Below are 26681 nucleotides of genomic sequence, written 5' to 3'. Positions count from 1 at the left end.
GCATTCCAAAATACATCTCACGCACTGTGTGTTGAATGTCATATTTTGCACGGGTAATAATGGACATTTTGACAAATATGCCATTGTTGTATTTTGGAACTGACTGGAACAATTATTTAAACGCGAAAGTGAAGCTTAATTCGTTACTTCTTCTTTTCATTATCTTGTGGTGTTGCAGTTCTTCTTCTTACGTCCGTGCTTGTTACGAAAATAGGATGAGGAATTCCGTCTTATGAAAGACACCTTTTCAGTTTTGTTTTACCCAGATATGTTTCAGCCCTTTTTGTGCTGTCTTCAGTGGGAATTTTTTTTATTTTCTTACTGTAAAATTGTTACATATTGGCATTTAGCGAAACTTTTGGTACATAATATTTACAATTGTGAATGAATAATTGTTGTAAAATACTGAAAAGGTGTCTTGCATAAGGCGGTATTCCTCGTCCTATTTTCTTCTTTTCAAGCACCGCATTATACAGTGTTCAAGATAAACATCAGGACAGATATACACACACACACACACACACACACACACACACACACACACACACACTTATGCGGTAAAAGCTGACTAACCTCATTTTTTACCCTCTGCAACGATCTGTCGGGACGAACTTTTATGAGACAATAAGTTACATTAAGATAAACCTCCCACCTAGTGGTCAACTCCTCAATCGATAGCAGTCAATTTAAAACTTGTCTGGTGTAACATTGCTTTTGCTTCTAGGTTTTTCTTTCCTCTCTCTCTCTCATAATGTATCAGTCTGTAGAAGCTGTGGAACACCTTGTTACTGTCAAATGAATACTTCCCAAAACACTTGGTGAACCTGTTTTTATTTCAAGTTCTCTCTGTCTCAAGCGTACTGCACATTGAAAAGCATTTCAACATATGTGCTTTTCTCTGTGACTGACAAATCATAAGCAGCGGATACTTTGTAGTCAAAACAAACTGATGATACTTGTCGTTCTATCATTATTCATACACTCCTGGAAATTGAAATAAGAACACCGTGAATTCATTGTCCCACGAAGGGGAAACTTTATTGACACATTCCTGGGGTCAGATACATCACATGATCACACTGACAGAACCACAGGCACATAGACACAGGCAACAGAGCATGCACAATGTCGGCACTAGTACAGTGTATATCCACCTTTCGCAGCAATGCAGGCTGCTATTCTCCCATGGAGACGATCGTAGAGATGCTGGATGTAGTCCTGTGGAACGGCTTGCCATGCCATTTCCACCTGGCGCCTCAGTTGGACCAGCGTTCGTGCTGGACGTGCAGACCGCGTGAGACGACGCTTCATCCAGTCCCAAACATGCTCAATGGGGGACAGATCCGGAGATCTTGCTGGCCAGGGTAGTTGACTTACACCTTCTAGAGCACGTTGGGTGGCACGGGATACATGCGGACGTGCATTGTCCTGTTGGAACAGCAAGTTCCCTTGCCGGTCTAGGAATGGTAGAACGATGGGTTCGATGACGGTTTGGATGTACCGTGCACTATTCAGTGTCCCCTCGACGATCACCAGTGGTGTACGGCCAGTGTAGGAGATCGCTCCCCACACCATGATGCCGGATGTTGGCCCTGTGTGCCTCGGTCGTATGCAGTCCTGATTGTGGCGCTCACCTGCACGGCGCCAAACACGCGTACGACCATCATTGGCACCAAGGCAGAAGCGACTCTCATCTCTGAAGACGACACGTCTCCATTCGTCCCTCCATTCACGCCTGTCGCGACACCACTGGAGGCGGGCTGCACGATGTTGGGGCGTGAGCGGAAGACGGCCTAACGGTGTGCGGGACCGTAGCCCAGCTTCATGGAGACGGTTGCGAATGGTCCTCGCCGATACCCCAGGAGCAACAGTGTCCCTAATTTGCTGGGAAGTGGCGGTGCGGTCCCCTACGGCACTGCGTAGGATCCTACGGTCTTGGCGTGCATCCGTGCGTCGCTGCGGTCCGGTCCCAGGTCGACGGGCACGTACACCTTCCGCCGACCTCTGGCGACAACATCGATGTACTGTGGAGACCTCACGCCCCACGTGTTGAGCAATTCGGCGGTACGTCCACCCGGCCTCCCGCATGCCCACTATACGCCCTCGCTCAAAGTCCGTCAACTGCACATACGGTTCACGTCCACGCTGTCGCGGCATGCTACCAGTGTTAAAGACTGCGATGGAGCTCCGTATGCCACGGCAAACTGGCTGACACTGACGGCGGCGGTGCACAAATGCTGCGCAGCTAGCGCCATTCGACGGCCAACACCGCGGTTCCTGGTGTGTCCGCTGTGCCATGCGTGTGATCATTGCTATGTACAGCCCTCTCGCAGTGTCCGGAGCAAGTATGGTGGGTCTGACACACCGGTGTCAATGTGTTCTTTTTTCCATTTCCAGGAGTGTAGATTGAGTAACAGTTTTACTTAAGGATGACTTATTCTAAACATTACTGTTCGCGATTGGAGTTTTTTGTTCGACATTCTGGTAACAGTTACTTCTTTCATGTTAGAGGAAGCTGGAACTGAACTAGCACTGCATATATTCCCTGGTTTCATTTTCAATATCTTTTTGAGCCCGTATTTTCTATTACTGTGTATGGTTTGCTGCAGATTAGACCTTCTTCATTTGGAACTTTCGTTCGTAGCTTACGAAGTCTCCCTGTGCACGTTCGTGTTTTGCAATTGATGTTGTGTTGTCGCCTCTTCTTTTGTGTGCCTCTCTTTTGTGGACAGTGCCAATGGCATCGATATCAAGAAAATATTTTCTGTGTCTATGATTATTAAAAAGATGCGGTGCCTACTCGTAATGTTTGCAGTATAACCACCGGAGGTGCTAAAAAAATGTGAATTCTGTCTGGTTAATGAGCTTCTTAGTTTTCAATACGTTTAAGATAGAAAAATGCTACCAAATTTGACAGTTACTTTTATGATGTCTAGTTCATAGTTGGTGCATCTGGGTATTATAAGTAACTACGCTCTAGTCAAGACCAACATATTTCTTCAAGAATAATATTCCTAATAACAAAAGCATAAGGGCTTCATCCACAATTAAACTGCAACAATTCACGCCATCCATAAGGCGAGAGATACTGTTTTATTTGTTTTATAGTCAAAACAAATGTAAACGAGAGTACTCTGATGACATTGGGTAGGCGTACATTAGAAAGATTTGTGTAGAAGGCTCTTGGTCATATATAGCGGGCAGGTGCACTGGTTGATGTTGCCGGAAGTATTAGGAAGTACAAAGTGAGCGGCAAAGTAAAAAAGTTTCTAGAAGCTTCTAGAACAAATCCACCGTAGGGATACTTATCTGGTAGCAAGAGAGCGCTGGGAATTTATATTTCTGCGGGGAACCCCCATACGACTTTGATGTACGCAAGTGCGAATTATCGTCATCGAGAGAAATTATTCTTAGTCCATCAGGTTAAGACAAATATAACTGACTAATTATCTGAAGAACTGAGGTGATTGAGAAAACGATTTACTCTCTTACATTTCATATTCTTTCATTTAGTTTCTAAATTGAGTGACTACTTGATTACTATTCGGCGCGGGGATATAGGAAGATGGAGGAAGTACTAGCTTGGGCGTTGACGCTTTCGATCCAGAGTCGCTTTTGGCCTTCACTGAGGCCAGACCCGTATCTGACAGCCCGCTGAAATGTTCAGTTTATGCGGATACTAGTACTTTCAAGGTACAAAAGCTTTCCAGACATTCCTCCGAGTGTCTGGAACAGCAGATGAGTAGAGACACGTTATTCCGTTTTATCTACGCGCCAGTAAACTTGTAGATGAGGAACTAACTTTGATTGTGTGGTACAAAGTTTCATTAAATTGTTACAAACCTTAGAACAAAGATAAAACTGCGTATCGCAATCAACATGCTGTCTCATCGTCATGGGTGAGTGATTTCATGCACGGGTCGGCGTTAGTGCGACTTTCCAATATGTCTTCAGAAGTATAGCGCATAAGATGGCCTACTGGTCGAGTGCGTATTACAGAATCCCAGTTTACTGTTTCATGTTTGAATTGTAGGCGAGCGAGAGCAATTGTAGTTTCATTATTAAAAGACCCGCCTGGCTTTGAAAAATTAACTATTAACGATTACTCTGAGTATCCAAATTCTGTGTGCTTCCAGCGTAGACGTATTGTTCTAGAAGTTGCTAACGTATATCAAATTTATCTAAGTAGCAGGGCCTGATTCATTGTGAAGAATAATATGAACATGAATGACGGATGTATCATCATATGGCGCGGAAGGGAAGACGTTAGCCTGATACTCTGTCACTCGTGTGCTGTCGGATTCAGCAACAGGTACCAACCACTACTGTAACAGCAATCCCTAGCAGATGTGACATGTGCTTTCTTAGTCATGTACTTCCCAATTACATTTCAGTTCTCATGGTAATTTTTTTTTTTTTTACAACGAACCTTTTCATTTCCAGAATAGCTTTATTTATTTGTTTCTTCCCACAAGAGATTACAGTGAGTACGTCGAGAGAGAAAGAGCAGAACTATCTTTGAGGGCATCATATCTTAGTGAAGCATAAAGGTCGTGGTCTGGGGTGCTCACGACATTTAACAAACGTTAGGTGTCCGTTAGCCCGCTCCGCGCCCTAATTAATGTAATTTGTTTGGGACCCCTGCTCTCAAGTGATTAACCACTGGCACCGATACATAGCCACAACAATCAAAATCATTTTCAGCCATATTACAGCATTTGGTTTAGTCGCATGATAGCCAGCTGAAATAAATCTCAGAGTAACATCTCCACCGAGCCTGCTAACTTCCAGAGTATATGTCTTTTGATAGAGCTCAGCCATTAATTTTTTCTTAAGACATTAACATAAAGGCATAAAATTCATCACCAGTAACAATATTACATAATAATGCTCAATGAGTGAACTGATGACTTTCAAGCAAAAATGTGGCAATAGTCACTTCTTTCATTTTTGTTTCTTTGAATTGGAGCATGCAGTAGTATTAATCGCAAATGTCTCTCGATGGTCAAATGGTTGCTGTTTATCACATACAGTACGTCAGTTATCGAGACTTTCTGAATGTGGAAAATCATTATTGCCAGAACGATCTTTCTTTAAACGAGAAAATTCTTTTCTGACGTGCTTTGCCCCACACAATATAAAGGTTTCGAGCTAACTCCACTGCTTTCACTGCTCTATTAAACCCAAAGCGGACAATATATCAGAAATGGTAGACTTTATTCCACTTGTGACTCTATTTTATAATGCTTGATGAATGTTCGTTAAGTTTAAAGTATGCACATGCAAAACACAATACGTAACTGCAAAATAAATATTAGAACTTCAAATCAGCAAAGGGTGGTTGATAAATGCCCTTATAGCGCACCGCCACATTCATCTGGTCGGACGGTAACTGACGTAGGTGGGAATGGCGTGTGGCCGGTACCCAGTAGCTGGTAGTCCATGTCCGCAATAGGGCAAGGAAATTCTCGAGCATTAACTTTTTGGATCTCGACGTAGTCTCGAGCTGTTTTGCCATATTGTTCCTAATAGTTTATGCTATTACTGGTGGGTTAGAAGTTGAAGCGAATCATCTTTGAGATTCAACCTGACTGATAACTTAACTGATATCTCAGGCACTAACCAGTTCAGAACCATGCAGCGTGCTACTTGCTGCTTGGTATGTCAACTTTTATACGGGAACCTATGTTCTCTCGCCGTAATATGCAATGCTCGACATTTAAATAGCAACACCCTGAATGCCGCAAATTGGCATGAAGCGTAGAGCATGGTTGCGGTTTATTGCTCTGCGACATTGCCGCTGACGTTGGTTCAGGATGGCCATACTCGACGTCTTGCAGGATTTCAACGACCCCGACGACTAACGTATCAGGGGACAGACATACTGATCATACGGTCATGCAGGATCGTACAGCCAAGTTACATGCATTGTGTCAGGAAATGACCTTTGTAGCAAGATAAGTATCATATGGACAGTAAGGCGACATCTGAAGCAAAGCGACCATTGTTGCATCTGCCCTTGATGCAGCAGCAGGTAGATGAACGTTAACAGTGGTTCGCCAAAGTAAACACAGGAAACATGAGTAGCATCTTTCCAAACGAGTCCTGGTTCGGTTTGAGGCCTCAGGTTGGATGTATCTCCGCCTCTACACTCTGAGGTGAGCGAACATTGCCAGATAGCATTCGTCATCGTTAGGCTGACGCAGCACTTGACGTTACTGTTCGAGGTTCCATTCGGAACACAAGACTACCTGCTCTGGTTCTCATAGCCAGTAATTTGGACAGGTCACCTTATACTTCCGATGCTTTAAGGCCAATGGCTGTCCCATACCTTCCATGTCTCCGTTTCCGTTATTTTTGAAAAAGAAAACGCAAGAACACTTTACACACAGCATGTGAAATTTCTTTACTTGCTATTTTTCATGTGTTGCAATTTCAGTAAGCAGGGGCATAGTCTACATCTCTTCCCTACCGATCCTTTTTGTGACAGGTTGCCCACACTGAGTGCTTTAGTGATGCGATCACCTTATTTGATATATGCCCTCTGTTTACTAGTTGCATCGCCATTTCGATCACCCACAGCCACTCATTCACAAACAACAGTAGCAATGGACTCCGGTTGGTATACCTGAAGCATGTGGCGAAGGGCAATGGAACATGACATAATCTCAACGCCCATACCAACAATATCTTCCGCTTCGCGTGAAGCCATCACGCACGATTATTGCCAAAGTAGACCAACGGCTGCGGAAAAGAGGATCTGTCAACATGAGAGACTGTGATACTCCAAGGAATCATAGACTTTTTCAGAGCAAGAATAAGAGTATTCAAGAGCAGCTGTAAATTAGTTGAATATGCAACATTGCGTTCTGTGACATCTCCAGACGCCACTCGCTATGAAACCAAATGATCTATGGTTGATTCCTGAACTGCGTTCCTGCAGATTTATGTGAGCATTCCCCAGTTACCAATGCTAATTATCTTTACAGATAAGGAGAATTCTTCACGGAAGCTGTCCTCAACAATCGAAACCACCATGTTTGCGATGAAGTAAAGCCACTTGTCAAACATAGCAGTGGACTGCCACATACCTTCGGCGTCAGCTTATAGGCAGCCATCACAGATGCTTCATAACGTGCTATGCAGATGCGGTTTGTTCAAGGAACACTGAGGTCATCTCATCGATCAGTTTTTGTAGTTAACTACACATGAAACATGATCGAGAGAGTAAATAATTTGAGCCAATTTAGACTCCCTGGTATCATGGAGATGGTCCCCTCCACAAACTCAGAAGTCGACAACACTTACTGAGTGTCTCCTTGTACAATGATGGAAACATAAATCGTTACGCCATGAACACCTTGGCCAAATGCTACCAAATCGATACTCCAGTATTACTATGCCTGTGGGATATGTTGATTAAAATTTCAACTTCATGCGAGCTTATTTTTGGTGTTTTCAGTATAGTGTGAAGCTATTCGTGGAGACGAAGGCTTGTGTGAATATGTGATTGCTTTTGTGTCTGGCTAACGGTACTGTAACTTTTCAGGTGGACATCGCAACGTAGCTTTCCCGGAGTACGTGCGAATGCGACTTGTAGCCATTTTTCGGATCTTGAGGAAGATCAATTCACTCAGATGAGAGGCATGGGGCCATCGTACCGACAGATCACACACACAGTTGGCTGTGGCGCAGTGACTGCAGAACGAGTGGTGACCAGATGAACTCAGGGAACAGTGAGGCGAGGAGAGTAGACAAGGGTCCTGCAACACGAGAAGATCGTAGGGCTTTCAGAGTGCTATCAAGAAAAGTCGTAAAAAGATTACTGGGAGCTGTATTGAGATATGGAATTTCCAACATAGACTTTCATGATGTAGAGCCAATGCTTATTGGGACATTGAATAGCATTCTGCTAGAGCATTTGGGATCCGTGCCAGATCGGACATCAATTCAGAGTCGGGCTGATAGATTTATTACCGGTAGGTTCGAACAACACGTAAGTGTTACGGATATGTTTCAGGAAATCAAATGGGAATCCATGGAGGGAAGATGACATTATTTTCGAAGAACGCTATTTAGAAAAGTCATTTGAAGCTGACTGCCGAATGATTAATGCTACCAACATACATTACACGTAAGGGCCATGAAAATAAGATACAAGAAATGCGGATGCATATAGGCAGTCGTTTATCTCTCGCTCTATTTGCGAGTGGAATAGGAGAGGAAATGACAAGCAGTGGTACGGGTAGCATCCGCCACGCATCGGCCGATGGACTGCGGAGTATCTGTGGAGCTGTAGATGTGGATGTGGATGTGTTCGCGCTACAATCTGTGGCGGTCAGATATTTATCACAGCTTTAACTTAACAAAAAATTATAAATAAATAACGAACTGTCTAGTTGAATCCTGTAGGACTAATGATTTTGGCGAAACCAGAGTTTATATTTTAAAACAAATAACTGTCTATTAACTCAAATTCACACATTTGAGAATAGTGGCCTCTCACGAATAGCGGATTCAATTGAGAACTCTTAATCAATCATGATGTGGTTTATGCGGTATGTAGAGATAGCAGAGCGTTGAATATAGAAACACGTACGAGTAAAGTTCATTTAATTGCACAGTAATCCACGAAAATCAACAGAAAAGACTCAAAGTCCGAACATGCAGTTTCTCACTACCAGCTTCGACGTAAAGTTCTTTATTTTGAATAAGCACTGCGGAAAATATATAACAAGTCCACTATACACGAATATAAATATGAAAAGGTGCAAATAATTGCTGTTCATAGCTGACTCAAATCTTGTAAACCAAATTAAAGTTTAGGTAGCCCCGAAAAAATCAATAACCAAAAATCTAAGTGCTGCGAAATGTTAGAGTCCATAACATCACACTTACTAAATTAAACTAAGTTCACTAAAATAATAGAGTATTCACTTCACATTTGCTTAGCTGCACAGCCCCTCGACGAAAGCACCAACATCAACAAAAGCCTGCCAACTAAAGATCTTTTACGCCCTACGGCCCGCGCTTAAATGGCATAAATGTACCAATTCACAGTACTAACTAATGATCGCCATTCAAATTTAAAGCTAATTATACCTACACATAATGTACCCATTGTAATGCATCTTATCCGATTGTGGAAATGCTATTTATTTTATGCTACCTTAGCGCACCGTGCTCTGTCATTATAATCTTTGCCAAGTACATGGGATATTCATGGAATATAAAATTTGATCTTCGTGTTAACTATCTTCTGTTGCTGAAATTGTGTGATATATATTATCACGATAGATATGAAATTAGTCACTTCTATTCTGCTTCTCCACAAATTGAGACGTACGGAATACCACAGTACACGTCCTGTTCGCAAAATAAGTAGTGGTTCACTTTATTATTATAAAACAGAATACATTCTTGTGACCACTGGGAAGCCACTCATTAAAATATCAACACATTATTAACAAAATTACTAATGTAGCTCATGTAACATGTCTACAACTTCGTTTGCAAAATGATAATACTTTGCAAGAAATTATAAGTGTGGTGTCACCGCCAGACACCACACTTGCTAGGTGGTAGCTTAAATTGGCCGCGGTCCATTTAGTACATGCCGGACCCGCGTGTCGCCACTGTGTGATCGCAGACCGAGCGCCACCACAAGGCAGGTCTCGAGATACGGGATAGGACTCGCCCAGTTGTACGACGACATTGCTAGCGACTATACGGACGAAGCCTTTCTCTCATTTGCCGAGAGACCGTTAGAATAGCCTTCCACTAAGTCCATGGCTACGACCTAGCAAGGCGCCATTAGCCTTACCTAGTTTGAGAGTTATCGTATAAATGTCTCAAGAAGAACGTTGTAAACCAACAAAGAATAAAGTTAAGTATATTCCGAAGCTACGTATTTTCTTTATAGCAGTCATAACGTATCCTATTCCAGACTTGACGCCAGTCGGCGTGTGTACGCGTGCCTTCGGCTCCCTTCTCAGTGTGGCGTAACTAGCTTGTTACGCCACAACAGATTGGCGACGAGAGAAGTGTTCTTTCTGATTGCTTACATTTACTTGTGTCATGGCTTCGCCAGATGCACTGTCCGAATTTTATTGCTTGCAGAATCAGCAGACGCAGGCGTTATTGGATGCCCTTGGACAGCTCGTCCAGGGTCAACGTGCCATTCAAACCGATGCGGCAGCCGCCGCTTCACCGCTACCGCAGCCACAACATGCAGTTGCACCGCCGTTTAGCAGTTTTAATGCGGCGCACGAATCGTGGACTTAGTGGTCCTGACAGTTAGGTTTTCATCTAGCCACCTACAGAATTCAAGGTAATGAGCGGCAGCCGTTTTTGCTTTCTTGTGTCGGTGTGTCCACCTACCGTGTGATAGTGAAATTGTTTCCCCGACGCGACGTAGCAACTCTGTCCTACGAAGAAATTTTGTCTGCTTTAGATGCCTATTTCAAAGAAACAGTTAATGTAGTTGCAAAAAGGTATACTTTCTTTCGTACAAAACGTACGGCCGGTCAAATTAATAGGGAGTGGGTAGCAACATTGCAAGGACTTACTAGGGACTGTGCCTTTGACTGTGACTGTGGCCTTTCTTATTCAGATACAATGGTTCATGATGCAATTGCACAGAACGTTTCTGATGTTCACATACGGGAGCAAATTTTGAAACTAGTTAATCCCTCCCTTCAACAAGTGATAGACATATTGGATAGACAAGACACACTTGACTGTGCTCAGGAATCTTTTGAAACTTCGCCAGACGTGTGTAACATTAACCGGCCCGCTGGACGCGCTGCGCGGCCCGGTAACCTGCCCTCGCGCACTTCGACGCAGCTGCCGCCGCGCTCTAAACCAGGTGTGCCGCGCCAGCACACAAATGCAGTGAAATCATGCCCGCGGTGTGCTACTAGACATTCGCGTGAACATTGCCCGTCACGCCACGCTATTTGCTTTTTCTGCAATAGGAAAGGACATGTTGAAAGTGTTTGCCAGAAAAAGCTCAGATCAGACAATCACAACCATTCCAGGCCCTTTGCTTCACGCCGGAATCGAACCAGGGACACTCAGGATCGTGGACCTTCGCCCATGGACATTCATGTCGTTACTTCCACCCCGTCCAGTGCCACTTTCTCTAACAGTGACTGTGTTCGTCCCACACAACGTGTGCGTCGACGTCGCCGGAAATCACGTCAATTAGCAAGTGATGCTGTACCTGTATCAGTTCAATTTGCACGAGACAGTCGCTCTTGTCGTCAGCAGGACAATAAACTTTTTGTAGATTTGGACTTTCATGGCAAGGTCATATCATTCCAGCTCGATACCGGAGCTGCAGTTTCATTGCTCAATCACGACATGTACAAACAACTGGGCACACCTCTGTTGCGTGCCGCAAATGTTAAGTTACATAGTTATTCAGGACAGAATATACCTGTGTTAGGACAGTGCAGCCTTCTTGCCACATACAAGGGACAAACAAAACTTGTGTCATTTTACGTTCTTCGTTCTTCTTCTGCAGTGAACGTGTTTGGTTTAGATTTATTTCAGTTGTTTAACATGTCTATTGTAAATCAGGTCCTATCAGTGAATCAGACTGTGCCTTCAGACAGTGTTTCTCGTCTGTGTGAAGAATTTGCAGACATTTTTGCACCGGGCTTAGGTTGCGCTAAAAACTATGAAGCACATTTGGAACTGAAAGTCAACACGCAACCGAAATTTTTCAGAGCGCGCAATGTTCCCCACGCATTGCGTGATGAGGTCGCAAGAACATTAAACGATTTAGAATCACAGGGTATAATTGAACGTGTGCAAGCTTCTCTCTGGGCCTCACCCTTAGTAATTTTGCCAAAACCTTCCGGAAAATTGAGACTTTGCGTGGACTTCAAGGCCACAGTGAATCCACAACTAGTGACTGCTACTTTTCCTTTGCCCCGCCCGGAAGATCTTTTTGCTAAACTGTGCCCGGGAAAATATTTTTCAAAGTTGGACCTAGCTGATGCGGACTTGCAAATACCGGTGGACGACAACTCCCAGCGCGTATTGGTGGTTAACACGCATCTTGGATTGTACAGGTTCAAAAGACTGCCGTTCGGGTGTGCATCCACCCCTGCATTGTTTCAGCAATATTTACAAACTATTTGTGCGTCGGTCCCTACTGCAGCAACCTATCTGGACGATATAGTGATCTCCGGACAGACAGAAGAAGATCATCTTGCGAACCTACGAACATTATTTCAGGTCTTGCGACAAAATGGTCTTTGCTTGCGGAAGGACAAATGTGTGTTTTTTGCTCGTGACTTACCATACCTGGGACATGTCATTAATGCCCAAGGCATACATCCGAGTCCAGAGCACCTCCGTGCCATACAAGAATTGCCTTCGCCACAAAATATGAAGCAGCTACAGAGTGTGTTGGGTAAAATTAACTATTATCATAAATTTGTGCCGCGTGCTTCTTCCATTTCAGCTCCGCTTCATCGCTTACGCCGTAAAGGTGTTCCGTTCGTCTGGACGACGGAATGCGAACGCGCCTTTCGCCAGTTGAAATCGGCGTTGCTTTCTAATACTTGCCTTACGCCATTCAATCCCCAGAAACCCCTTTTGTTCATGGTAGATGCATCGGATTTCGGGATCGGTGCTGTGCTTGCGCACAAAGTTGGCTCGCATGATCGCCCTATTGCCTTTGCGTCCAAATTGCTCTCATCTGCGCAAGGAAATTATTCCCAGATAGAGAAAGAAGCTTTGGCTCTCATGTTTGGTGTTACTAAGTTCCATAATTTCTTGTATGGTCGTCACTTTACCATCATCACAGACCACAAACCTTTGACATCGCTTTTTCATCCAAACAAGCCTGTACCTCCGCGTACAGTGCAGAAATTCATTCGCTGGTCTATTTTCCTCTCGCAGTACCGCTACGATATCTTGTATCGGTCCACTGCTAAGCACGGCAACGCTGATGCGTTGTCCCGTTTGCCTGTTGCTGAGGATAAAGCATTCGATTCTTCTGAACTTGCTTGCATGTTCATTGATTCGGATACCGATGCAGTGGTCGAATCGTTTCCGATTGATTTTCGTCGTGTAGCTACAGCCACAGCTGCTGACCCTGTCCTTGCTACCGTTTTGCGTTTTGTTGCTACGCAATGGCCTTTGTCAAAGTCTCGGATCGAGGATCCGTTGGTTCGCCGATTTTTTGCTCACAAGGAGAGACTTTTTGTTCGACATGGTGTTTTGTTGTTGCGTTCTGATAATGATCAGTCCAGAGTCCTCTGTTTTACAGCTTCTTCACCAAGGACATTGGGGTATAGTGCGAACGAAACAACTTGCTCGTCAGCACTGTACTTCGTTCGGAATCGATGCTGCGATTACGAATATGTGTTCTTCTTGCATGGCGTGTGCCGAACACCAATCCGCACCGCCGCGGAAAGTCTTTGCATGGCCAAAAGCCACTTCCCCTTGGCAACGCTTGCACATTGATTATGCTGGTCCATTCTGGAATGCTAGATGGTTGGTTGTGGTAGATGCCTTCAGTAATTTTCCTTTTGTTGTCCGGATGTCTTCCACGACGTCATCTGCCACCATCCAAGCGTTGTCTGCTATCTTTTGCATTGAAGGTCTTCCGCAGACTATTGTTTCCGACAATGGCCCACAATTCATGCCTGCAGAATTTCAGTCATTCTGCCAGGCCAATGGTATTCAACATCTGACGTCCGCGCCGTTTTCGCCTCAGTCAAACGGTGCCGCTGAACGATTGGTCCGGACTTTCAAGTCCCAGTTGTTGAAGTTGAAAGAGTCGCATTCTCGGGAGGACGCGTTGTTGTTCTTTTTGTCTTCGTATCGCTCTCAGCCCCGAGATAGTCGCTCGCCGGCTGAGTTGCTCCACGGTCGTCCTCATCGAACCTTGATGTCTTTGCTGCATCCACCGCATCAGGTTCCAGTGCAGCGGCAGACTTCTGCTTTTGCTCCAGGCGACGTTGTATTTTATCGCAAATATCGAGGTTCACGGCGTTGGCTCGCAGGGCGCATTCTTCGCTGCCTCGGCCGCGCGATGTATTTGGTTTTGGGGGCCTCTGGTGAGGTGCGTCGGCATCTCAATCAGCTGCGCCTCTGTCGTCGCACGGGTTCTGCCGCTCCCCGTCTGCTTTCAGCGACGGTGCCGTCCGGTCAGTGCCCTGGGGACCCATCTACTGGCTCGCCTCATCCCCAGGTGTTACCGACGATGCCTTCCATTGTGCCCCATGGCGACGCGCCGCCGCAGCCACCGCCGCCGCCGCCTGTTCTCCAGCCGGCGCCGCCCGCAGTGGACGCTTCGCTGCAGCCGCCAAGCGCCGCCCTGGGTCATGCGCCGCCGATCGCTTCCCGGGACCAGCTGTCCTCCGCCATGGAACTCTTGCCCGCTCCGGACCACATGACGTCATCGCGCGTCGGGTACCCCGACGCAATGGAGGTCGACCCTTCGGCCCCTCCTGTCTGTTTAAGGGCGCATACACCGCATGTTGACGTGCAACCTGGACTAGGTTTTCAGGCGTTTCCTAGATCCCCTCGGACCGAATGGCCGGTTGCGGGTGGCACGGCCTCGCCTGTTGTTAGGCTCCCCACCTCATCGCATACGTCAACATGGGGTCCTCCCCACGGCGGGCGGAAGCCTTATAACACGACCGTTCGCCGATTTGCGGGGGAGGAATGTGGTGTCACCGCCAGACACCACACTTGCTAGGTGGTAGCTTAAATCGGCCGCGGTCCATTTAGTACATGCCGGACCCGCGTGTCGCCACTGTGTGATCGCAGACCGAGCGCCACCACAAGGCAGGTCTCGAGATACGGGATAGGACTCGCCCAGTTGTACGACGACATTGCTAGCGACTATACGGACGAAGCCTTTCTCTCATTTGCCGAGGACCGTTAGAATAGCCTTCCGCTAAGTCCATGGCTACGACCTAGCAAGGCGCCATTAGCCTTACCTAGTTTGAGAGTTATCGTATAAATGTCTCAAGAAGAACGTTGTAAACCAACAAAGAATAAAGTTAAGTATATTCCAAAGCTACGTATTTTCTTTATAGCAGTCATAACGTATCCTGTTCCAGACTTGACGCCAGTCGGCGTGTGTGTACGCGTGCCTTCGGCTCCCTTCTCAGTGTGGCGTAACTAGCTTGTTACGCCACAACAATAAGTATATATTAAATTGTGGTTACTCACCCACTGGGAGTATAAGGTAAGAGTCTCAGAGAGTCGTAATGGTTTCGTACTGCGTACAGTAGTGGAGAATTTATAGAACTGGTACACTTACATATAAACTTTCCTTAAATCAGCGGTAATTATGCATTATTGTGATGTTTACTTAAATTATCAGCTTTCATGCGTCGCATCATATGGTCGGAATGCTTTAGAGGGTTATTTGTTACTAATTCTATAACAATCACTCTACAGTCATTCTAGAAGATCCAATGCGCTAGTCTCATTTCCGTAATTTTTTTGATGGACTTTGGTTTTCTGTATCATGTGTATAGGATTTGTAATGTAATTTCGTTGAAAATATATAGTTGTCATCTTTCCTTTCGCCCGTCTTAGCTGCCACTGTGTCGTCTCTACCGTCCCAGCCAGCGTACATGCACTGGCCCTCGAGAAAACGCACTTCTGGCTGCTCAGTCATCAGCTCAACTGACATTCCCCACATGCATTATTTTCTTAGTCCACCATGCATTCTGGCTGCTGCAAGCCGTCAATTATTCACCACCAACTGTCGCATTGTGACCCACCTCTCTGTAACGTCACATCATTAAATACTCCTTATATTAACATAAAACAGAAAATATTTGTTATTTATGAATTGCTTTAATATTTTCTTATCATCGCAAATAAATGAACGGGACAAATGTGCTTGTGTGATGGCTGCTTATACCTTTGATTTTTTCAAAAAGAGGAAAATCAAAGTGACTACAGAAAACAGTGTTGGTTTTTGCTGTTATACTTCTCATAAATTTCAGTCAGCTTGCCGGTTCAGTGTCACATATGTAGCAGAATACCTTTCGTGCATACCTTGTATGTGTTTGAAGAGTTGTAGTTAGTAAACCCAATTGTTATAACCCGCTGTATAACATATTTTCAAAATCGCCTGTCCAGTAAGCTGTAATAACTTGAACCGAAAATAATAAAGAAACCAAACAGTGGGATCTTATGAAAGAGGGATATATTCCTCGATGGTTTAGTATTCAGCGATGAGACAAGCTTTCCCTAGAGTACGGAAAATCAGCGACAGTACTATATATTTATGGTGAACGGATAATCACCCATTATACGACTGTAAATTCTGAATATTTACCACAAGTGAACATATTTTATACAGCGAGATGCAAAGGGTACTATCATTTGTTTTTGTCGATCTCTCTGTATTCGATTAGTCCCTCTTGACTACTTTAGAATAATTTTGTCTCTCAGGAAGAGAAAGCTCCACATCAATCCGTCTAGAAACAACTGTTGCCTTGCCATGTCGCTAATCACACATTCGTCAACATGCATAGGGCAATCTTCCAGTAAGGTGCACCAGTAGTGCTGCACATCAAATCTACTGAATGGTTCGCTCACACAGGCGACCACCAGATTTAACATCTCAACATTTATTTTGTGAGAACATATACAGAAGGCTAAAAGCATCTTCCCCCTTCTTCGTAACAACTGAACGAAATGATCAATTACCTAGGCTAGCCAACATGAGAAGAAATGGATTACTGTTCAGATACACCATGTGATCAAAAGTGTCCGGTCACCTGGCTGAAAATGACTTACAAGTTCGTGGCGCTCTCCACCGGTAATGCTGGAATTCAGTATGGTGTTGGCCCACCCTTAGCCTTGATGACAGCTTGCACTCTCGCAGGCATACGTTCAATCAGGTGCTGGAAGGTTTCTTGCGAAACGACAGCCCATCCTTCATGGAGTACTGCACGGAGGAGAGGTATCGATGTCGGTCGGTGAGGCCCGGCACGAAGTCGGCGTTCCAAAACATCCCAAAGGTGTTCTATAGGACTCTGTCAGGACTCTGTGCAGGCCAGTCCATTACAGGGATGTTATTGTCGTGTAACCACTCCGCCACAGGCCGTGCATTGTGGACAGGTGCTAGATCGTGTTGAAAGATGCAATCGGCATCCCCGAAATGCTCTTAAACAGTGGGAAGCAAGTAGGTGCTTAAAACATCAATGTAGGCCTGTGCTGTGATAGTGTCACGCAAAACAAGGGGTGCAAGCCCCCTCCATGAAAAACACGACCACCTCGTAACACCACCGCCTCCGAATTTTACTGTTGGCACTACACATTCTGGCTGGTGAGGTTCACCGGGCATTCGCTATACCCGCACCATGCCATCGGATCACCACATTGTATACCGTGATTCGTCACCCCACACAACGTTTTTCCACTATTCAATGTTTACGCTCCTTACACCAAGCGAGGCGTCATTTGACATTTAACGGCTTGATGCGTGGCTTATGAGCAGCCGCTCGACCATGAAATCCAAGTTTTCACACCTCCCGCCTAACTGTCATAGCACTTGCAGTGGATCCTGATGCAGTTTGGAAACCCTGTGTGATTGTCTGGATAGATGTTTGCCTATTACACATTACGACACTCTTCAACTCACGGCGATCTGTGTCAGTCAACAGACGAAGTCGGCCTGTACGCTTTTGTGCTGTACGTGTCCCTTCATGTTTCCACTTTACTATCACATCGGAAACTAGAGTTCAGCAGAGCGCCCCATTCTGCTATCTCACGAGTTCTGATGACTACTGAGGTCCCTGATATGGAGTATCTGGCAGTAGTATGCTTTTGGGGCTGTGCGGATACTTCTGATCACATAGTTTATTTGCCATAATGCCCATATGTTTCCCTCGAGCATTTTTAATGATAGTTACCTATTTCAGTACGAAATTAATCAATTTTATTATTTCACAGCTGTTTTGAATGATGGTTTAATACAAAAATGCGTAGATCTAAAAAGTTCCTTGAAGTACATCACTGCACCATCAACTAACCGATCCCTCTTCACGAAAATGTACCTGTCCACAATATTAATCTTGCTCCTGTAGGATACCTGTGAAGAATGTCATTAACGATGCAGAAATATTATCCTTATACAACACTGACAGTAATTCCCTTGACAATCCCCTTTTCTGTACAGACAGGTAAGTGCAATTTTCAGTGATATGAACCATGTTAAAGTAGCCTTCAACGAATCTTGCTAGCAGATAATTACGAGGATGCCTGGTAGCTAGAACTTACCTGAAAAATGAGCAATGACTTTGCCTAGTTTAACTTAGAGCTTCTATTGTCGATACAGTTAAATAGTAAACGCGAACAGGCCAAGATAAATGAGGCTCTTAACGCAGAAAACATGCGAGGTCAATAATAAAGGCTACCATGTAAGACAGTGGTGCAGGGAATCTGCGGACGAATCCTCAGCGAGAAGTGTCATTGCTGTTCACAGTGATCATCAAACCGCAAAACACGTGTAATTACAACCTGTGAATCCTCATGAAATAGGCATAAGTAAATACGAGGTTGAGGAAAAGGAACAATGAAGAAAAAGACGAGTTTCGCCTTAAAGTTTACTACTCGTGCGTTTCATAGCACGTGCGTTTGTGTGTGTGTGTGTGTGTGTGTGTGTGTGTGTGTGTGTGCGCGCGCGCGCGCGCCGGTGTATGTGTCTGTGTGTTGTTTACAAGCCTTTCTGTCCAGTTTGTGAGCTTTGAGATGAGCGACATGTCCGGTTACGAAGTCCTCACCAGACGAATTGTGGGAAGCCAACACTGCTACTATATCTGACAATGTCACCAGTATGTAGAGCGATGCCTGCGTGTTCAGTGTTGTGGCGCTCCCTAGGCGCCCAGGGCGTAGCGACAAGGCGGGAAATCCGCTGCCCCGACACCGGCGGCCTCCATGTTACCCCGTTTATTATCTGTGATATCCCGCGGGTCAACCACCGCCTGATCGCCGGCCTTAAGCAAGGAGGTTCCGGGAGAGCTAGCATGGATTTCGGTGCCACTGAATGCTGCCCTCGCTTCGCGACCATCGGTACATCACTTACGACGACTTTGACAGTGCTTGTGGACGTTTGTTTGGACTCTTTTTGGTTAGTTACATGTTTAGCTGTGTATGGTGAATTGCCAGAATATTGTATTTGTTTGCTCAGCATAGAAATATAGTTATTTGTTCCTGAGGAATTCACAGTTCATAACAGTCGCATATAACAACAGTGCCCTCACACTGAGCAACTCACAGTTTTTATGATATATGTTGAAGGATCTTTCTTTATATTCAGTTTCATGTGCAAAACATTAACTGGTTCAGCTACATCACTTACATATGAAACTTTTGCACTGCAGTAGTATACGCCCAGGAAAGATTCACGGTGCTTAATCAGATTTCAATGTACTCTTTTAAATTCGCTCAGGTGTTATGCACTGAGTCTTCATTGCTAATGGCTGGAAATTATATCAGTGGCAGATTAGTGCCTAGAAAACACTATGTGGGGACACATAAGACTTTGAGTGAAAGATACGAGGGTTGGAACTTAAATAGTGGCAACTATTTATTCACAACCGATAGAAAAGAGTTATATGTTTGCACCTGTTACTGTCCTTCAGAGTAGTCACCAGCGATGTGTAGAACCCGTTACCAGCGATGTGGAAGGCGTAGTACACCGTTAGCAGAGTCTGTTCTGTTGATGATGCGAATGGAGCGGTCTAATGCCTGTCGAATCTCTAAAACAGTTCTGAAGCGAATGCCACGAAGTGGTTCCTTCATCTTCGGAATCAATTCAAAGTCACAATGACTTAAGTCCAGGGAATATGGTGGATGGTACAGTACTTCCCAGTCCCATCGACCGAACAGAGGAGCGACAGCTTGCGCTGTATGCGCCCGCGCATTGTGGTGCAAAATGATGGGTGGGTTGCGCTGAAAGTGTCGCCGCTTCTTTAGAAAACCTGGTCGCAGGTAATGGTGACTTTGATTCGACAGGCAGTAGAGTGCTCCATTCACATCATCAACGGAACAGGCTCTGCTAACGGTATACTACACATTTCACATCGCTGGCAACGGGTTCTACACAAGGGTGGTGACTACTTTGAAGGACAGTAACAGGTGCAAACGTGTAACTCTTTTGTATCGGTTGTGAATAAATAGTTGCCACTATTTAAGTTCAACCCTCGTATTTTTCGAACAATACACCTCTTTATATTCATTTCAGCCATCAGTTTGTCAAATATCCAACGCGATGTAGAATTATTTAGTTGGTTGCTGATCAGCATCCTCCGCAGAAATAAGACTGCCACATGATCTTGAGTAACATCTGGCAAACAGCTACTGAGAATGAGATACAATTCGTCAATCCACTGCAGCACTGCTAATAAAGACCGTCACCTTAAAGGAAAATCCCAGAAAATGAGATGTGTCCTGTCTTTAGTAGTGCCAATCAAGCATGACATCTGCTAAAATTTTTTTCATAATACGTCACAAAGTGTACACAGCTTAACAATGAAATTTCCCACTATTTCCTGAAATTTATGTGAAAGCGTAATGAACACACCACAACAGGATTCCAATCAGAGGGTTGGTAAATTTAACAAGTGAACAAATACTGTGAAAACAATCACTCTCGACGAGCTATAAAAAACAGATTTCCTTCAAATATTTTAGCTGTAATTGGGTCCACATCCAAAACACTTTTTGATGATACAAAATAGGTTCCACTGGAGGCTATTGTGTGGAGTAAATATGCTTTTATTTTGAGTTCACTACTACTGTGCAGTTTTGGCTGTGTAACCTAAAAAATGGTTCAAATGGCTCTGAGCACTATGGAACTTAACATCTGAGGTCATCAGTCCCCTAGAACTTAGAATTACTTAAACCTAACTAACCTACGGACATCACACACATCCATGCCCAAGGCGGGGATTCGAACCTGCGACCGTTGCAGTCGCCCGGTTCCGGGCTGAAGCGCCTAGAAGCGCTCGGCCACCGCGGCCAGCTGTGTAACCTATTTCAAGTGTATGTATAGTATGAACCATCAAATGTACACGCTTCCGTTGCAGTGGAAATATTCGTGAAGTCATACATTGGTAAAAATGTAGATTATTAGTCAGAATTTACAACTACAGACATGACACCAAGTCAATCAGCTGCGATGTAACATACCATTTAGAAGCGCAAGAACATTATTTACTAGGATTACACTGTACTACCACTTGAAAACGGATTCATACCCAACATTGCACAGTAATGGTGAATGTGAAATAAAAGAATGTTTTAATACAATTAGCGGCGAACAACAGGACGGTTATCATAATTTAGGGGAAAAAAACCACTTCCTCCAGTGAGAAGGTAAACTGAGAAATTACACTTTGCGGTTGAAGGTCAGTTTAACAATTAGCTCATTCTGCATGGGTTGCAGACAACAAAGTGGTATGCCAAGTTTTGGCTCATGACAGTACCACACTGTATAGTCAGCGTCTTTCACAGGAGCCCCTTACTCTCGAAGCGACGTATGACGTACTGCACGTAGGGCCCGGAGTACTCGTTGTCATACATGCCGTAGAATGCGTCTGGCTGAAAATTAAGGTCCCGCATAGCTTGCGAGAACTTGTCCCCGACGCGATGTGAGGAGAGTGTGAAACCACTGCAGGAGGAGTTGTACAGGGCGAAGTAGTTCAGGTCCTCCATGTCCTTGAGCAGTTCGTCCAGCGGGTAGGCGTCTGCCGCAGCTGCCATTCCCAGAGCACGCAGCGACGCCTGCAGCTGTGAGTGGTAGGTCTCCAGCAGTGAAGGTAGGCGCTCGTGCACATCCACGACAGCGTTCGCGTACAGGAAGTACACCAGGTCGCGTGCAGGGCTGGACACGTGCGTTAGCTGCGGACGTGGGAAGGTTGTCGAGTAAGCAGAACAAATCAATTTCATTTCATAGTGGAAGGGTGGTTTAAAATGTATACCTGAATAAAGCGTGACACGAAGCTCACCAGACAGTATATTAAAGGGGTAGACCAGGGTGACGCTCGATTTTTGAAACCGATATTCATGAACTTTTTCAATAAACTAACAAACAAATTATAAAACTGACTCTATACTTTTATTGTACACTCTTAAGATTGTATTGTGCATTTTTTAAGTGAAAGACTTGCACCCAGAGGATGCTACACGACATCGACGAAAGGCCTTCATGGAGTGCGAGGGCGATTGGTGGGAAATCAGAATGCTACAATTTTCAACGTAGAATAAAATTTCAAAAACTGCTCTGGAGCTGATAATATTGCCAAACGCAGTGCAGAGGGATATTTAAAAAATGGTTTTTAACAAACTGGCGGGACTCCGAACTAAAAGTCAGTGTCTTAGACAAAAAATTTCGTTGTAAAAACGTGCAACCAAAAATAGAGAAAAATATTTCGCAAAAATCTTACTCACTAAAGGAGAAAAAATGCCGACTGGCAAATTGCAAAATTGTATGGTGTAATTACGGGTATCCTTGCCCCAGTGGATACACCGGTTCCCGTGAGATCACCGAAGTTAAGCGCTGTCGGGCGTGGTCGACACTTGGATGGATTACCATCCATGCCGCCATGCGCTGTTGCCATTTTTCGGGGTGCACTCAGCCTCGTGATGCCAATTAAGGAGCTCCTCGACCGAATAGTAGCGGCGTCGGTCAAGAATACCATCTTACGACCGAGAGAGCGGTGTGCTGACCTCCACCCCTCCTATCCGCATCCTCAACCGAGGATGACACGGCGGTCGGATGGTCCCGGTAGGCCACTCGTGGCCTGAAGACGGAGTGAGTAATTGCGGGTATATTACATGAGCAATAGTTCCCGCCAATTTGAAAAATGTTGTTTCGAAGGAACAAGAATTTGAGGTTTGAACTTGTGATTTTTAATATTAAAATGAAACAAACTTTTAATTTTCAATGCCAGCACCGTACAGTTTGTCTTTTCTTCCCCGATGTCGGTTCGACGAAATTATATCGATCAACTGGCTTCCGCTTATCAGTCGAAGCGTTGTTAGGCACGATAGGGATTATCTTTTGAAACATTTTATCCACATAAATGCCTCTGTTTGTCATTTTCATGCACTCACGTTTTACTACATACAATACACAAGCGATATGGCAAGTTAAGCAGACGTGAGACAAGCCCCTGATTTTAGACTGTTTCCCATAAACGAATGTTGTTACGAAGAGAAATCTTGTTGATATTCGAAACTAACAGGACCCCTATTCTGTCGTTAACTGTTACAGGATTACATAGGTTGCATTCGAGCGCTCGGATGCGCTATACACCATGCAGTATATCGCGGTTTTAACATATTTTGACGTTTATAGCACACTTTATATGTATGAATCTTAAAAATAGACTCTCAAAGGAGCATTTTAAGTCAATAAAAAATTGGGCTAAAAAAATTTCCACTCTGGTCCACCCCCTTGATTCACTTATTTAAAAGAATACACAGGTCGTTTCTGATTACTGTAGATCGGTGTGGAACTGATACCAACTGCAGATGCGATTCACCACTGCTGAAGCCTGTCATTGTAACGAAGTGATGTGTATGTGCTCGTCTATTGTATGGAATCACTGCAGTAAGGTATGATTTCTTCACGATGTAACAGAATGACAGAAAGGATCTTACATTTTTCGATGTGCCCACGACTACACTGTGGATCAAATTGCTCGATATGCTGTTGTATCAAAGCGGAATGTTCGATTTGTCTACAAGGAATGGTGTCCCACTTGTGGCGATGTCAAATGCCGCTATATCAGTTGTCTTACAAAGATCACCGATAGGAACCGAAGACGGTTGTAAAGTCTTGTCAACGACAATTGCTTTGAATGACTATAGGTCCATCCCAACCAGTTTCTTAGCAAACTTTCCGAAGGTAGCTCCATGCAATGTACATTTGGAACGAGGAGCCTTGCAAGAGACCCTTGATCACACCACCACATACAGCTGTATGTGCTCACTGGGCCAAACAACACAGAAACGGGACAGTTATCGACAGCAGAAGTCTAATGTGGCATACGAGTCGCGATTTGTCTCATTTCAGATGATATAAGGCGTCTAGTGAACTGAAGGTCCAATGAGTCGTTTAACCTGGAGTGTGTGGAACATGCTACTCATGCTGGAGGTAGTTCTGCGGTGTTTTGTGGGTGGTTTACGTACCAGGACTTGGGCTTACTGAACATAAGCCATGGTGTTCAAAGGGTAGTTATAATTAAACTTTCGCTGCTTGAGTATGTTTAGACGAAAGACTATATAACATATGGGTACTCAGCTTTACAGAAATGATGTTCACACTGTGCACTGCAGGATTTGCGTTGTTAGTAGTGTTAGCATCATGACTTGCCGTTAGGCGCCGCTACTGCTACGGCGACGTTGAGTTGAAACACAAACATCACTGCCCATTACAACTGCAAACAGTCTATGTTGGTCTGGGCAGCAGAGCTTTATTGGTAAAGCTGTTTTATCAAAACAACAGCAATAGTGCTACTGCTCTTCGTGAGTATCGACGCGTTAAAGGAATACGCTGAGGTCCTCTTTCCGCACCGGGATTGGAGAACATAAATCGGAAGTTGGAATTAGCCAGAGGCTTATGGATGGCTCGTAGGAGAAGTTGACGGTCAATTGCACCACCAATTGTCGGAGATGCTAGTGTACCCATGGCTGAGAATACTGGATGCAACGTGTGTTTGTCAAGATGTGCACGAGGTGTGTCGCGACTACTGAACATCCCAGGGTCCGCCGTTCGAAAAGTGCTACGAACAATTGTGCAATGGTATCACTGATGCGGTTCCAGGCAGTCGTGGATGAAGATGGTTGTCACACAGAGCAACGTTTGTAACCTGGAACGTGAGCATGGTACGCTAATAAATGTTACCCCCTCAAATTGAAATTAAAATGTGTTTCTTTGAATGGTTTATTCGTTGTTTCTCTTCCGCATGTCCTTAAAAATCTTTCCACGAAGTTTTACTGTCTTGCGATCACTGGTTTTTCATGGGAGCCTTCTCAAGTAGCGACAGTTTAAGTGTAACTATCCTGTGTTTTAACACTCTCGGTGACCAAGTACTACTCTTCCTTCGACATCTTCATGAAGAGTTTTCTTTGTACACGCCGGTTCTCCCAGATTAGAACACCCGTGTTCGCTGGACTGCAAACACATGTTCCTGGCTCGGATAACTTTCCGGCATGCTATCAAATTTGGACTGGCTTGTTAAATCACCCAATCTTCATCTTATTCATATTGGTGCAATTACTTTGAGTTGTGAGTGAAAAATAGCATTTCTTTTATTGTTATTTCATCCCCCCACGCCCCATATGGGCAAGACGTAGCCTTCCAGCGCTATAAGTAACCCGCTCTTCGGCCAACTGACATTAAAACTTAAATGAGATGAAAAAGAAACAAACAGGGGAGATATGTACATTGAATTTAATACTCTTTCGAAACGAAAAATAAAATGGAAGTTTTTAGATGTACGAGAGATATGAGCTCTTCCACTAGTAGTTGAAAACAATAATAATAAAAAGTAGAACGAAATGCAATAAGCGCAGATTCAAAAACATTTACAACTTGATGCCAAAACATTGATACCTAAAAGATGCACTTTTCTATCACTAAGAACAGGAAGGACCTGCTCTGGGATAGGAAGTCTGTTGATGAAGGGGGGAGATTGGCCGGTGGGGAAGATAGGATTGTGGTGGTATAAGGATGGGGGATGCTGCGTTGGGGTAGGAGTGAGAAGGGGCGTAGAAGTGGCAGGAACTGGTGACACTGGCAATTGTTGGAAAAAGGGGAATGGTGAGAGAAAGGCAGATGGGGAAAAAGTGGGCTAAGGAAATGTGGGGGGAGGGGGGAGAGGAAGCCTTCACGAGTTGCAATTGGTGACGTGGACTTATAGGTGGTAGGATAGGTAAACGTCAGGCTGGAGTTCATGATCTGTGAGGGGGAGATGGTTGAAATTTCTTTGGGAGAATATGTAGAGGGTGTGTAGGTGTACAGTTGGTAGAATGTGTTGGTAGAAGTGCAGTATATGAGGATTGGAAAGCAGAGGCGAAAACGATGGGACTATTGCAGTCGAGTTTGATGATGGTAGAACGCAGCAATCAGCGTCCCCACAGTTTAGTATGTGTTTGGGATTAAATCACCAATGAGTGGCTGCAGCTGAGTATGGCACACTTGAATAATATATGTGGTGTCTGTTCTTTTGGACATGTCTGAAAGAACATGTTCAAAAGAACAGACACCACGCATTCATTAAACTGATTCACCGTGATGGGCAATGATTCCACCACCTTCATTGCGGAAGCACATTTACGTTGGATCTCCCTTGAGAATTTCAAAATTGCTAGCATGGAGGACACGGACACGGACAGGGATAGTGGGTAAGTGGTGCTGGGTGGAAATGTCAGTTAGCCACGGAGCGTGCCGAGTCTGCGCATTTGCGATAAACAATAAGTCTGGATGGCGCAATGGTTAACGCAACTGCCTAGAAAGCAGAATATCTTGGGTTCGCATGCTAGCACACATTTTCTTTCGTAGCTGTTGATTCCACATAAAGACATGATGCAGCCGACATCCATAGTTCCCTCCCTTTCCTTTCAAAATGGTTCAAATGGCTCTGAGCACTATGGGACTTAACTTCTGTGGTCATCAG

At 44.6% G+C, this 26681-nt stretch overlaps 1 protein-coding gene across 1 annotated transcript in view; it reads right to left on the bottom strand.

Moving 5' to 3' along the window:
* Positions 1 to 21007: 21007 nt before the first annotated feature.
* Positions 21008 to 26681, bottom strand: part of LOC124775386 — a 79174-nt gene continuing 73500 nt past the window's right edge. The window contains exon 4 of the mRNA XM_047250220.1: positions 21008 to 21897. Coding sequence (XP_047106176.1) covers positions 21505 to 21897 — 393 coding nt within the window. The 3' untranslated portion in view covers positions 21008 to 21504. The remainder of the gene's footprint in view (positions 21898 to 26681) is intronic.

This window comes from Schistocerca piceifrons, chromosome 2, assembly GCF_021461385.2.
Source record: "Schistocerca piceifrons isolate TAMUIC-IGC-003096 chromosome 2, iqSchPice1.1, whole genome shotgun sequence".
Taxonomy (NCBI): Eukaryota; Metazoa; Arthropoda; class Insecta; order Orthoptera; family Acrididae; genus Schistocerca; species Schistocerca piceifrons.
This window is presented reverse-complemented; position numbering and strand designations above follow the sequence as displayed.